Source organism: Ylistrum balloti, unplaced genomic scaffold (assembly GCF_031769215.1).
Source record: "Ylistrum balloti isolate Yb309-2 unplaced genomic scaffold, AGI_CSIRO_Ybal_v1 Utg370664, whole genome shotgun sequence".
Taxonomy (NCBI): domain Eukaryota; kingdom Metazoa; phylum Mollusca; class Bivalvia; order Pectinida; family Pectinidae; genus Ylistrum; species Ylistrum balloti.
Genome location: NW_026782402.1, coordinates 242416 through 255259, shown reverse-complemented (window position 1 = coordinate 255259; position 12844 = coordinate 242416). Strand labels below are relative to the sequence as shown.

The window sequence follows — 12844 nt, the reverse complement described above, 5'->3', positions numbered from 1 at the left end:
TCCACCAAGGTATACACCTGCGTGGATTTTGGTGGTTAACAACCAAGGTTAAATGTAAAAGAACACCATTGAGGACTTTTGAAATAAAAACTTTATATTCACACCATAGCCTGACACTTTCAAGTTCTATACTAGATTACATTTTGGTGGTCATTGGTCAAAGGTTAAGGTTAAAAGTTGCTTTGATCAATTTTGAAATGAAATCTTGTTATGATATTTCATGAATCCCCTAATAGATTAACTCCTCAGTAGAATGGGCATATACCTATGTGAGCCCATGTTCATTTTGTTTATATCTTTATTTTGTTACTTGTCAAAAAAGTGTGGAATGGTAAAGATCACTTTCATAATGCATGTATATTCTCAGCAAAAAAATGATCCATCAAGTTTTCTATAAAGCCCCGCCCCCCTCCCACTCCAACCTCAGAGAACACTGCCCCCTTCGTCTCCTCAAAAACATCCAAATTCTGCAAGGTCTGCATTGTTGCAGCTGGCCAAAATCCCTTATATGGAATTTTCTGATTTACCTACACATACACCAAACATCATTCTGTATACATTGTTTATTTAACAAGATAACAAGATGCATCAGTGAAGACATTATTTGTAAATGTACTCTTAGGCATTGATGATAAATGAATTTATTATTTTTTTTCGTATAAATTGTAGACTATATCTTTTTATTCCATTTACCCTCTGTCATCAGGATAAACTTGACAAATTCCACCTGGAGGGAGATGGCTACTTTGAAGCTTTTTCACATGTCTCTCAGTACACATTAGATGTCATCCTGCAATGTGCATTCTCCTACAAGACCGACTGTCAGAATATAGGGTACGTTTTTTCCATTTTTATCCTGGAATAAGCCCAGTGGGCCAACAAAAAATATTGATTCAAAATAGGGGTTTAGCTTAAACTCAAATTGTAATTACACAGAAGCTGTTAGATTAATACTACTGTAGGGACCAGGATTTTTCTCTTGATAGTTAGAAATTTACTAAATTCTAATGATTTTAAAGTATTTCAGTGGCAGTTCTATACCAATATTTCTGAATGATACAGGGTTCATTTAAAATAAAATTGCATGTCATGCTTGCAATTGGGGAATATCATATGAAAGTCAAACCAATCGAGTGTATTTCCTATTTTGCTTATTGAACTCAAAAGCTTTTTCTTGGCAGAGACAAACATCCCTATGTACGCTGTGTAACAGAACTGCTGGAGTTGATAACAGACAGATTTTTGTAAGTATGCTTTAATGTCAATGTTGATGTGATATTTTCTGCCATAACTTTTGTTTATGAAAGAGTTTGTGTTCATTGTATGTGTTGATGGGTAGGAATTTTCTTAGAACTTTTCTTAGAATTTTTACTTTGTGTTAAAGTTTAGAATTAAAGTTTGTGGAAAGGTTGTGTGTGATATACTTTTAGCTTAATATTTCAAATTTGATGACTCTGCAAAAATGAAGAAGGAGACATGTTTGTTGGTGGGGGATTACATGCAGTAAGATCTCATACTGGGGACTTCTGATGAATTGTGAGGAGTTTGCATTTGGATATCTGGTATGACAGTGTCATAAAGTCTCTATGAGCACTGTTTATTACCTGTGATTTATTTGGGTTGTACAACTAAGTGGATTTTTTTACAAATAATTTATAATGTTTGGATGTATTTCTGTCTGTACAGTAAACCGTGGCTCCATAATGACATTGTCTACCTATTGACAAGTGATGGGCGACGCTTTAAGAGACATTGCGACTTTGTACACAAAGTGGCGGAGGACATCATCGCTCAGAGAAGAGAAGCAATGGTAATTAGTCATCAGCTGTTACACTAACGTTTATACTGTACATAATAATTCATGGTTGTTATGTTAATGTTTATTCATTTGATGAATGTATAGATATATTTTTTTCCCAGCTTCAAATTGTGTTTGTAAATGAAAAAGAATGTAAAAACGGTGAAGGAAAAAAAAACAAAAAATATAATTACAGAAAATAAATATTACTGAAATGTGACTAATACCCATTTGACATGAAATAGGTGTACTGTCAATCTATCTCTTAATATCTCACTATCACCTTAAGGTCGTACATATTTGAAGAAATCCACAACTTGACATTCACAATTTCATTTTAGAAATTAGAAGACAGTTCGGGGGAAAAAAAGGCACTTGACTTCTTAGATATATTACTGACTGCTAAGGACGAGGAAGGGATGGGTCTCACTGATAGTGAGATCAGAAACGAGGTGGACACATTCTTGTTTGAAGGTAAATAACCAGAAACATTAAAAATGGTATATGATGGTCGCATGAAAATTTATATAAACATGTATTGATTGTAATGCGTTCAGGTCTGAAATCCTTTATTTTCATGGATCATGATTTACTTTGACAGATTTAACAGGATTGTTTGACTTTTTTACTGATGTAATAGAAATGTTAATCAAGGAGCATTCAGATCATTAATTTGGTACATATGATAAGTCAACATGCTGACTTGTATGATGCTGCTGACTTGTTGATGTCGCTGACTTGATGATGCCGCTGACTTGATGATGCCGCTGATTTGATGATGCTGATTTGTTGATGCCGCTGATTTGATGATGCCGCTGACTTGATGATGTCGCTGACTTGATGATGCCGCTGATTTGATGATGCCGCTGACTTGATGATGCTGCTGCTGACTTGATGATGCCGCTGACTTGATGATGCCGCTGATTTGATGATGCCGCTGACTTGATGATGCCGCTGACTTGATGATGCCGCTGACCTGATGATGCCGTTGACTTGAGAATGCCGCTGACTTGATGATGCTGCTGACTTGATGATGCCACTGACTTGATGATGCCGCTGACTTGATGATGCCGCTGACCTGATGATGCTGCTGATTTTTTAGAATGCCACTGACTTGAGAATGCTGCTGACTTGATGATGCCGCTGACTTGATGCTTCCGCTGATGTGATGAGACGCTGATTTGATGATGCTGCCGACTTGATGATGCTGCTGACTTGATGATGCTGTCGACTTGATGATGCTGCTGACTTGTATAATGTATATTCACATTTTCCAGGCCATGATACGACTGCCAGTGCTATCTCCTGGACTCTGTATTCATTGGCAGAACATCATGACATCCAGAAACGAGCCCAACAAGAGATTGACGAGGTACTTCAGGGACGAGACTCTGACGATATTACCTGGTATGTTTTATATTTTTCATATTTTTTTGTTATTGTTGTTGGTACATATAAGGTTTACACTTTGAGAGAACAACTTTTTTTAGATGCAATATTCTACTTGATCATTTTTATATTCTCTTTTCTTATCTTTTTGGTCCAAGGATCAGAAAGCAAAACAAACAGGTATATCTAAAATGAATAAATGCTTTTTTCAAATTAATGTTGAGTATGGTAGTGATAATATCTCATTCAGTAGGCCTTGGTCAGCTCTTGCTTGAAACCAAGTCTGCTAACTAACAGTGGGATGGTGACTATATATAATTGGTTACCTTATCATTTAACCTGATTCGATGTAATGATCAATTTTTGATTTTAAATAATTGATCATCAATATTTTCCTGTTTTCTGATTAAGAGAAATTTATATTTTGAATACATTAATGTAATAAAAATGCCAATTGCCAGTAGTATTCATTTCTATTCTCGGTAAGAAAGGTATTTTAGGTTAATGTTAAGAAAAAGAAAGTATTGATGCCACATGGAATTAATTCACTTTCTTTGAATATTGAACTCACAGTCAGCCTATTATATAATTGATTAACTACATCGGAAAGTCTGTCAGATTTTAACCAAAATTGATTAAGGAATTTGACTGTCCCATCCCTAATGGATACACTGCTTTTAGATTGATATGCCTCCACGTAAATGTTCACATCAATTTTTGGTCCAATGTCAGCTATCTCACCTCTGAACAATGCAATCTTTTCCAAATCCATAACACTTACAAGCAGTTAATTTTTTTTTCTTTTTTTTTTAACAATCATAATCACAAAATTATAATGAACTATCTGTTGTATTGATTCAATATGCAGAATAATTTCAATGGAAAAAAAAAATTAGATTTGAAAGTAGACATTGTTTTGTTTGTAATAACTCAGTTGAAGCAATATACACGAATGTATATCAAATTCATGTGCTTTATATTGATAAACTTTAAATACCCTGTCAAACAAAGAAAATGGACCTTTTTGATTCTACAACCAAGTTTATTATCAACAGGGATGATTGTTCAAATTTGCCATACTTGACAATGTGTTTACGAGAAGCAATGCGAATTCATGTCCCAGTCCCGCTACTGTTAAGGGAGACAACTGAGGACTTAGAAATGTGTGGACATGTCATTCCGACGGGAACTTTGATAACTCTAAGTTTGTACAGACTGCATCATAATGTTGAAATCTGGGAAAACTCCCTGGTAGGTGTATTACCTCCCTTTGGTAGCTCTTCTACTCATACGACAAAACACTAAGTACTGCTGAATTAAAATTTTAAATCTTTGTTTTGACATATATATAGTAGTTGTCCAGCTGTTAGAATCAGTATTGTGTAGCACTCTGATTGGTTAAACCACATCAAAAAACTTTTTTGATTTATTTAAGAAAGAACACCAGGGACTGGAAAGGCACTCTATATCAGACAAGATTCCTTTTTTGTGTATTACCAGTTCACAAATTCTAAATTTTGCAAGGACTGATTGATAAGTTGTGAGCCTCATATTTAAGGGGTGACTTTTAGCGGACATGTTGCATTATTTTTCAACATAAGCCCCTTCAGTATCTATATACTTTTGTTAGCAATGTTTAAGGGCCTCAATGCCACTTTTAAAGAAGTCCTTTGCATGACTAATCAGAAAGTTCTCCACTGCATGTATGACATCATCATCTGAAAGTGGGAACCAGAAATGGCCTATTTTAAATGATTTTTTTTGTAAATGCCAAAATTTTTCATGAACTTGAAAATGAAAACAAAATGTATGAATACTTTATATAATTTGTGAGCTCATTACTTTCAGTTTGAGAAAAGGTGGTTTTATGGATAAATGGCTAATTTCATTTTTACCAGATAATTATGTCTGGAATAATTCTTATCAAAGTATTTTTTATCCCATAATTTCTGTTGGATTTACTCAGGTAATTTTTGCAAATAATATAGTGTATTAGGGTAATATACCTTGGAGCGTTTTTCATTGGCTGTGTCGGTCAGAAATAGATTGTGATGTCATATATGATATGGACAATGAACTTTTATCAGGAGTTGAAAATGGTGAAACGGAATGTCTGCCTCAATATAATTTTGACTTCAAAACCTGTCAAAATGTTTCTTACCTATCTGATAAAAAGTCTTTTAAATTTGTTTTCATTTTGTATGAGATTTTGTGAAACTCATTTAAAAGTTTTATTTTGTTTTGCTTGCTAGGCCTGTAAAAATAAAAACTGCTAAAATTGATTTCATAAAATTTCATATGAAATCAAAACTCTTGTGAGATCCTACAAAGTACATATATTAACAGAAAAAATCTTAACATATTTAACAGAACTTAATCAATTTTGTCTGCTTGGTGAAAGTGAGAGTAATAATGTTATAAATTTTGAATTGTGTGAACAAAAAAATTTTGTCTAAATAAATTGGTTGTGTCTGAATCAGAGTGCTACACATGGTACACATTCCCACCTAACCTTGCTTGTGAAATCTGCAATGCACTTGCTTTCTTGTTAAAAGAAATTGCCCTGAACATAGATATATACCAGTATGTGCTGAATTGTATTGTACAACTACCTGTATCAAGCTACTGTCTGTTGTTAGAAAGCTGTCTTATAGCTTAAATGGTCTATATACAAACAGTGGCCATGTTAAAGAGTGTCTGTTGAATGTCCTTGTGGCTCAAATCCTAGTCTTGCCCAGTTGTTTTTTTCCTTTCCTGTACATTTGTATTATCCATACAACTGCCTAACTGTGGGTGGAGAGCGCAACTCTGTATCTATGTTAACCCATTGCTTGACAACATAAAGTAATAGCTTCACTGTGCTGTTCAGTTGCTTTGCACATTTATGTGTCTACAAATGTTTAAGAAGCATGTAAAAACTCTTACGTCTGTCCGAGTGTTAATAGAGACAGTCAGTCCAAACATGTGTCCATCCGTCCGAACTTATGTGTCACTCTGTCCAAACATATGTGTCCATTCAAGCTCATATATATCTGTCTGTATATTTACAGGGGTGATCTGTTCATACTAAACAAAATCTGCAAAATTCATGTGTCTGTCTTTGTGTTATTACAGAGATGGTCTTTCCAAAATATCATTACATAATGATCACATCAAACATAATTTTTTTGTCTGTCCCAACTCAAGCGTCTGTCTTTGTGTCCTTATGGGGATGATCTGACCAAAATATCATTAAATAATGCTCAGATCAAACACAATTTGTTTTGTCTGTCCAAACTCAAGTGTCTGTTTTTGTGTCAGTACAGGGATGGTTGAAAACTCCGAAGTCATTTATCTGTCTGTCCAAATCCATGAATGAAAGTGTCTGTTTGTGTGTTATTACAGGGATGACCTACCAAAACTCACGTACCTGACAATGTGTGTTAAGGAAGGCATGAGACTTCACTCTCCAGTCCCAATCATTGTAAGGGAGATAACTGAGAGACTTGAAATAGATGGTGAAATTGTCCCGATCGGTACAATGGTCATTGCTGTTATCTACAATACCCATCACAACCCTGAAGTTTGGGAAAACTCAACGGTATATACATGTCTCCTTCCTGGTCTTTCCTTGTTGGTCTGGTGTGGCTGTTATTCAAATAGTAATTAAAAATTGATGTTGATTTTGTTTTGTGTAGTTTTAATTTTTTTTTTTTTAAATTATTCTGTCAACAAATACATATTGAATACCTGATAGTAAGTCACATCCGAAATGTGTCACATCACATCATGTTGTGTCTTATTCACTCATAACACTAAGCTAGAAGGAGGGGACATTAATGTCCAGTAGACAATCTACTTTATTATTATTATAAGAGTTTTTTTTTGTGATTATCTTAACATTTCCTATTTCTCCCTATGGTGTAAATGATGGGATTTAAATTTTTCCTTTGTCACGCATACATCTGTTAACACTCTGTCTGTACCGCTTCATCTTAGTAAAGATACAATTGAATTTATGATGAAAGATTACAGATGTTTTAATCACGAAAAGTAAATTCACAGATAGATTTTCATTGAGACCAAACAGTCTCTCATACGGTTTGTCTGTAACATAAATATCAAGGCCAGAGTAAGAGGTCAAGGTCAAAGCAAGAGGTCAAAGGTCACTCCATGTGTTTTTGTAGTACCTCCTCAGGAACCTGCACATATATGATTTGATGTCTGATTACTGTTGACGCTCCAAACATTAAAAATATGTTGTCTCATGCTGTCTCATATTTCACGCTTGTCAATCAACTTATTAGCTTGTGTGCTTATGTTGTCACTTGTCTTTCCAACGCTTTGCATGTTTTCATGTGTTTCTAATGATTTTTGTGGTTTCTTCGGAACACTAACCCGTATTTATCGATAACCATTTCTGCCTGCATTGAAACATGTCAGTGTTATAGGTGCCTACATTTGTATGTATGTACATGTAGGTTAAATTTAATTTTTAGTAAAAGCTGTCGGTATCTGTTTCAATCTAATGTATATATAAAACGTTTATTTCAAAGCTTTAATTTAGCACACTATTCATACGTACATTAAAATCATTTATTTTCATGAAGGATTTTTTTATTGATTTTGTGTTACTGTTAATCTATGAATTCGTAGGCCCACCAAGTGTTGAGATATGTAGTTTTATAGAGCTGTGTTTATCCATGAAATCAAGTGTTCATGGTAGAGTAATTTTTTTTAAAATCTCACAAAAGATTGAACCTCATGAAATGATATGACTCTACAGTGCATTTTGCTTTCATTTCATACTAACTTACACAAGGAAATTACAAATATATGATTATGTGTTTAAATTTCTCTTGTCTTTCTCATTGACGAGATTTTAAACATCAGATTAATGTCTGATATATTTTAGATTTGAATTTTGTTAAAGAAACACAGTGATTTTATAAAATTTGAAAATGACCATGCTTTGAGTTGTCCATATTTCTAACCTCTTTTACATATCACTACTGATTTTGAAGTTGAACATCCATTCCCTACTTCAGGAGTTTGATCCAGAAAGATTCACCGTAGAGAATATGGAGAAGCGTGACCCTTTTGCCTTTGTTCCTTTCTCTGCAGGTCCAAGGTAAGTCAGTTACGGGTTCCTCGGGTAAAATTGTCATTCCCAAACTGTGGATAAGTATATATGGGATTCCTTAGTTTTTGATTCAATTTGTGATTCCCCAGATGACTCATCATCTTAATTTCTTTGCCAGATTTATGAACCTGTTAATCTGCAGAGAGTCAATTAACTCTAGACTATTAACATATCAATACTGTATGTAATTACCATGGTAACACTAAGTAGTCTCTTATTTTGCAAGTAAGGAATTTATTCTTATTTTCTCATCATGAAAACTTTACAATCATGTAACAATTTACCTTGCATGGTTTTGTATGATGAGTTAAAATGAATTTAACTATAAGTTATATTTTGTTGCATAATATTTGTCAAAAACAATATTCTTTGCAAGAGTTACTGCCCTTCCCTCAGTAATGGCACTTAATTTCAGGCACTATACAAAATGAGGTTATTCTAGACCAGCCTTTTTCAACAAAGTACATGAAAGTATATTTGGAAATACATAGGGCAGGACCAGCCTTTTTCAACAAAGTACATGAAAGTATATTTGGAAATACATAGGGCATGGTGTTGTTCAATATAAATATGATTAGATTTACCAAAAGTAATGGTTGTGTTCAATATAAATATTATGAAATTAACCAAAGCCATGGTGGTGTTTACTATAAATATTATTAAATCTACCAAGGGCATGCTGTTGTTCACTCTAAATATTATTAAATTTACCAAAACCAAGGTGTTGTTCACTCTAAATATTATTGAATTTATCAAACCCATGCTGTTGTTCACTCTAAATATTATTAAATTTACCAAAACCAAGGTGTTGTTCACTCTAAATATTATTGAATTTATCAAACCCATGGTGTTGTTCACTCTAAGAATTATTAAATTTACCAAGTGCATGGTGTTGTTTACCATAAATATTATTGAATTTACCAATGCCATGGTGGTGTTCAATATAAATATTATTGAATTTACCAAAGCCATGGTGGTGTTCACTATAAATATTATTGAATTTATCAAACCCATGGTGTTGTTCACTATAAATATTATTGAATTTATCAAACCCATGGTGTTGTTCACTATAAATATTATTGAATTTATCAAACCCATGGTGTTGTTCACTATAAATATTATTGAATTTATCAAACCCATGGTGGTGTTCAATATAAATATTATTGAATTTATCAAACCCATGGTGTTGTTCACTATAAATATTATTGAATTTATCAAACCCATGGTGTTGTTCACTATAAATATTATTAAATTTACCAAAGCCAAGGTGGTGTTCAATATAAATATTATTGAATTTATCAAACCCATGGTGGTGTTCACTATAAATATTATTGAATTTACCAAAGCCATGGTGGTGTTCACTATAAATATTATTGAATTTATCAAACCCATGGTGTTGTTTTTATAAATTATCATTAGATTTACCAGGGGTATCATACCTGTCAATTCACCAAATTGGTGTAGGTCTTACCTGAAACTTTACAATTTTGTATTAGATCATCAATTTGAAGTCAATGACCTGAGTCTCATCTGCTTTTCATGAAATCTACAGTTTATAGTTCATCAATAGAAGTTCTTATAACACAACCAGTAGTTCTGTAAGAATTTCTATTCTGTATGTCATTCTACTGGTTGTGTTATAAGAATATTTCTATTCAGTATGTCATTCTACTGGTTGTGTTTTAATAATTTCTATTCTGTATGCCATGATACTGGATTTGTTATAAGAATACTTCTATTCTGTATTCTATGTGACTTAATTGTCATTGAATGTGATTTGTAAGGATTTATTCATACATAGTCCCATAAGGAATAAACAAAGATGAAACTTGTTGCTAATGTTTCATAACAATTGTGTGATTTACGCCTGGTTTTGTTATCAGCACTATGGCCTATATATGGTAACTATGATGCACACACACCAACATGAGGTTTGGAAATTGATGCAAAGTCCCTGTGCTACATATACTACAAAGTACAATCCCAAGATAAGTTGTAAAATAAAAGTGAAACATACAAAAAAACCCACACCATCAATACACAAGGACAAAGTCAATTGTAAAAACAGAAGAAAGGCTGTGTAGACCTTGAAATAACGTCCACAGCACACTTTGTTTGTATCGTGTACATATATAACACATCGTTTGCCAATTTCTTGTTCTTCATAAAACCTAACGTTTCCCTTCTTAAGTTTAAAGTGAAAGTCTGTGAAAGACTGTTTGAAAAAAGATCGGCATTATTATAGTAACAAATCTTGTATACATATTGACTCTGAATTTACAATTTATTGATATAAAATCTATTGTTTGTTACTGCTTGAAAAAAAACTATTTTGAGGTTTGTAATTTACATTTTCGTTTCATTTGAAACGTTTTTTTGTTACAGGCCAGGAAATACTTATTTTTCATTCTTTTTCTAATTATGCAATCAAGTTTTTGATTATGGAACATAAAATGCTTTTACGTTGGAATAATTATCAATTTAGTTTTTTCACTATTGAAAAAAACACATGAAATTTTTAAAAATGTTTTGTCAGAATATTGTTTTGAAATAAGAAATATAATAAATGATGCTTTTCTTGAACCTGCTGATTAAATGATAAAAAGGATATGATAAAATTATTGATAACTGTTCAAAAATGAAAATTAAAATACTATTATTTCTATGAAATTAAAAATATAATAAAAGATGAAAGGCTAGTTTTGATGGAATTATTGATAAAATGAAATAATATTATATAATTATTTGATCAGAATTGTGATAAAATACAACTAATATTTTACACAAAGTAGTCATCTGGTACATTCTACACAGACAGTACTTAACCTTACATTCATGTATTCTGGTTTTTATTGCTGATTTCGTTTAATTTATAAGTTAATGTCTTTAAATTCAAACTCAGAAAAAACCACCTGGGTGAAAAACAGATGTTTTGGATATAAAATAATTTGAAATACTAACATTGATCACTTTTTATGTCATACCAGATTGAAATGATATTTTGAATATTTGATTTCATATCATCCCTTTTGTAATACTTATTGATAAAGCAATGAAGTTATGTGAATATATCTACTGTCTTCAATGTGTTAATTAAACAAGGACAGTGAATTAGTTATATATTAAAATAATTTAACACAGAATAATCATTTCATCATTATGTAGTAATATTTTTTGCACAGCATATCTTGTTCTGTCCGATGCGAAATAATATTTATTCATGCTTTGTTTATGCATTCTTCACTTCCATTTTACATTAAAAGTAAACATTGTTATGATAGAAAAAATTAGTTAGTATATCAAAGATAAATTAAAAAGGTATAATATATAAACTTGAACCCTCTCTTGAATTTGAATTTTCAATATTATCTTTGTATGGAAACCTATTCATAAAATCAAAGATATGGATATATTTATATAAAACTTTATGTCAAACATTCAAGGAATTCAAATTTTTCAGTCAGGATGATTCTAAAAATATCAGGTATGTTATGGTAAATATGGTTTCTGGACGATGTTTTTCCGATAAACTAGTATCCAGATGATAATGAAGCAAACAAGGTTGGACATTTTTGAAGAATATATAACATATATATGGGTGACTTACCTGTACTCACTTTCTCTCCTTCATTGTCAGTCTAAAGAATGTTGTTGAAATCTTCTTACTTTCGTTAGTTCATTGCCTGTGTGTCTGCTGCAAATGTCTCTAAAATTGTTCTCCCCCCTCTATATGCTCATACAGTAACAGTCGTTGACTTCATCACAATTCCTGTTTTTTGTGTCTCATAGGTTCTGTGTTTGTGTCTCCAAAGTTCGTGTGTTTTGTTTCCCCTAGGTTACCTTTGGCTGCGTGTCCTCAATTCTTCTTTTTTTGTCACCTAGGTTCCCTTCATTTGTTTCTCCAAAGTTCGTGTTATTTGTGTCTCCTAGGTTCCTTGTGTTTGTGTCTCCTGAGTTCCGATTTTTGTATCTTCTAGGTTCCTTGTGTTTGTGTCTCCCCAGTTCCTATTTTTGTATTTCCTAGGTTCCCTGTGTTTGTGTCTCCCCAGTTCCTATTTTTGTATCTCCTAGGTTCCCTGTGTTTGTGTCTCCCCAGTTCCTATTTTTGTATTTCCTAGGTTCCCTGTGTTTGTGTCTCCCCATTTTTGTTCCTATTTTTGTATTCCTATTTTTGTATTTCCTAGGTGTCCCTGTGTTCCCTGTGTTTGTGTCTCCCCAGTTCCTATTTTTGTATTTCCTAGGTTCCCTGTGTTTGTGTCTCCCCAGTTCCTATTTTTGTATCTCCTAGGTTCCCTGTGTTTGTGTCTCCCCAGTTCCTATTTTTGTATTTCCTAGGTTCCCTGTGTTTGTGTCTCCCCAGTTCCTATTTTTGTATCTCCTAGGTTCCCTGTGTTTGTGTCTCCCCAGTTCCTATTTTTGTATTTCAGTTCCTATTTTTGTATTTTTGTATTTCCTAGGTTCCCTGTGTTTGTGTCTCCCCAGTTCCCCCCTAGGTTCCCTGTGTTTGTGTCTCCCCAGTTCCTATTTTTGTATCT

The 12844-nt window shown here is 33.0% G+C and overlaps 1 protein-coding gene across 3 annotated transcripts in view; it reads left to right on the top strand.

The window, feature by feature from the left end:
* Positions 1-12844, top strand: part of LOC132557367 (cytochrome P450 4F2-like) — a 43894-nt gene that overhangs the window by 6560 nt on the left and 24490 nt on the right. For 2 of the 3 annotated variants that reach the window (XM_060221859.1, XM_060221860.1), the window contains exons 4-10: positions 707-834; positions 1182-1244; positions 1687-1810; positions 2140-2272; positions 3076-3205; positions 4243-4438; positions 8215-8297. In XM_060221859.1, coding sequence (XP_060077842.1) covers positions 707-834; positions 1182-1244; positions 1687-1810; positions 2140-2272; positions 3076-3205; positions 4243-4438; positions 8215-8297 — 857 coding nt within the window. Of the gene's footprint in view, positions 1-706; positions 835-1181; positions 1245-1686; positions 1811-2139; positions 2273-3075; positions 3206-4242; positions 4439-6571; positions 6768-8214; positions 8298-12844 lie in introns of all 3 variants that reach the window. The other variant, XM_060221858.1, reaches the window with a different exon arrangement.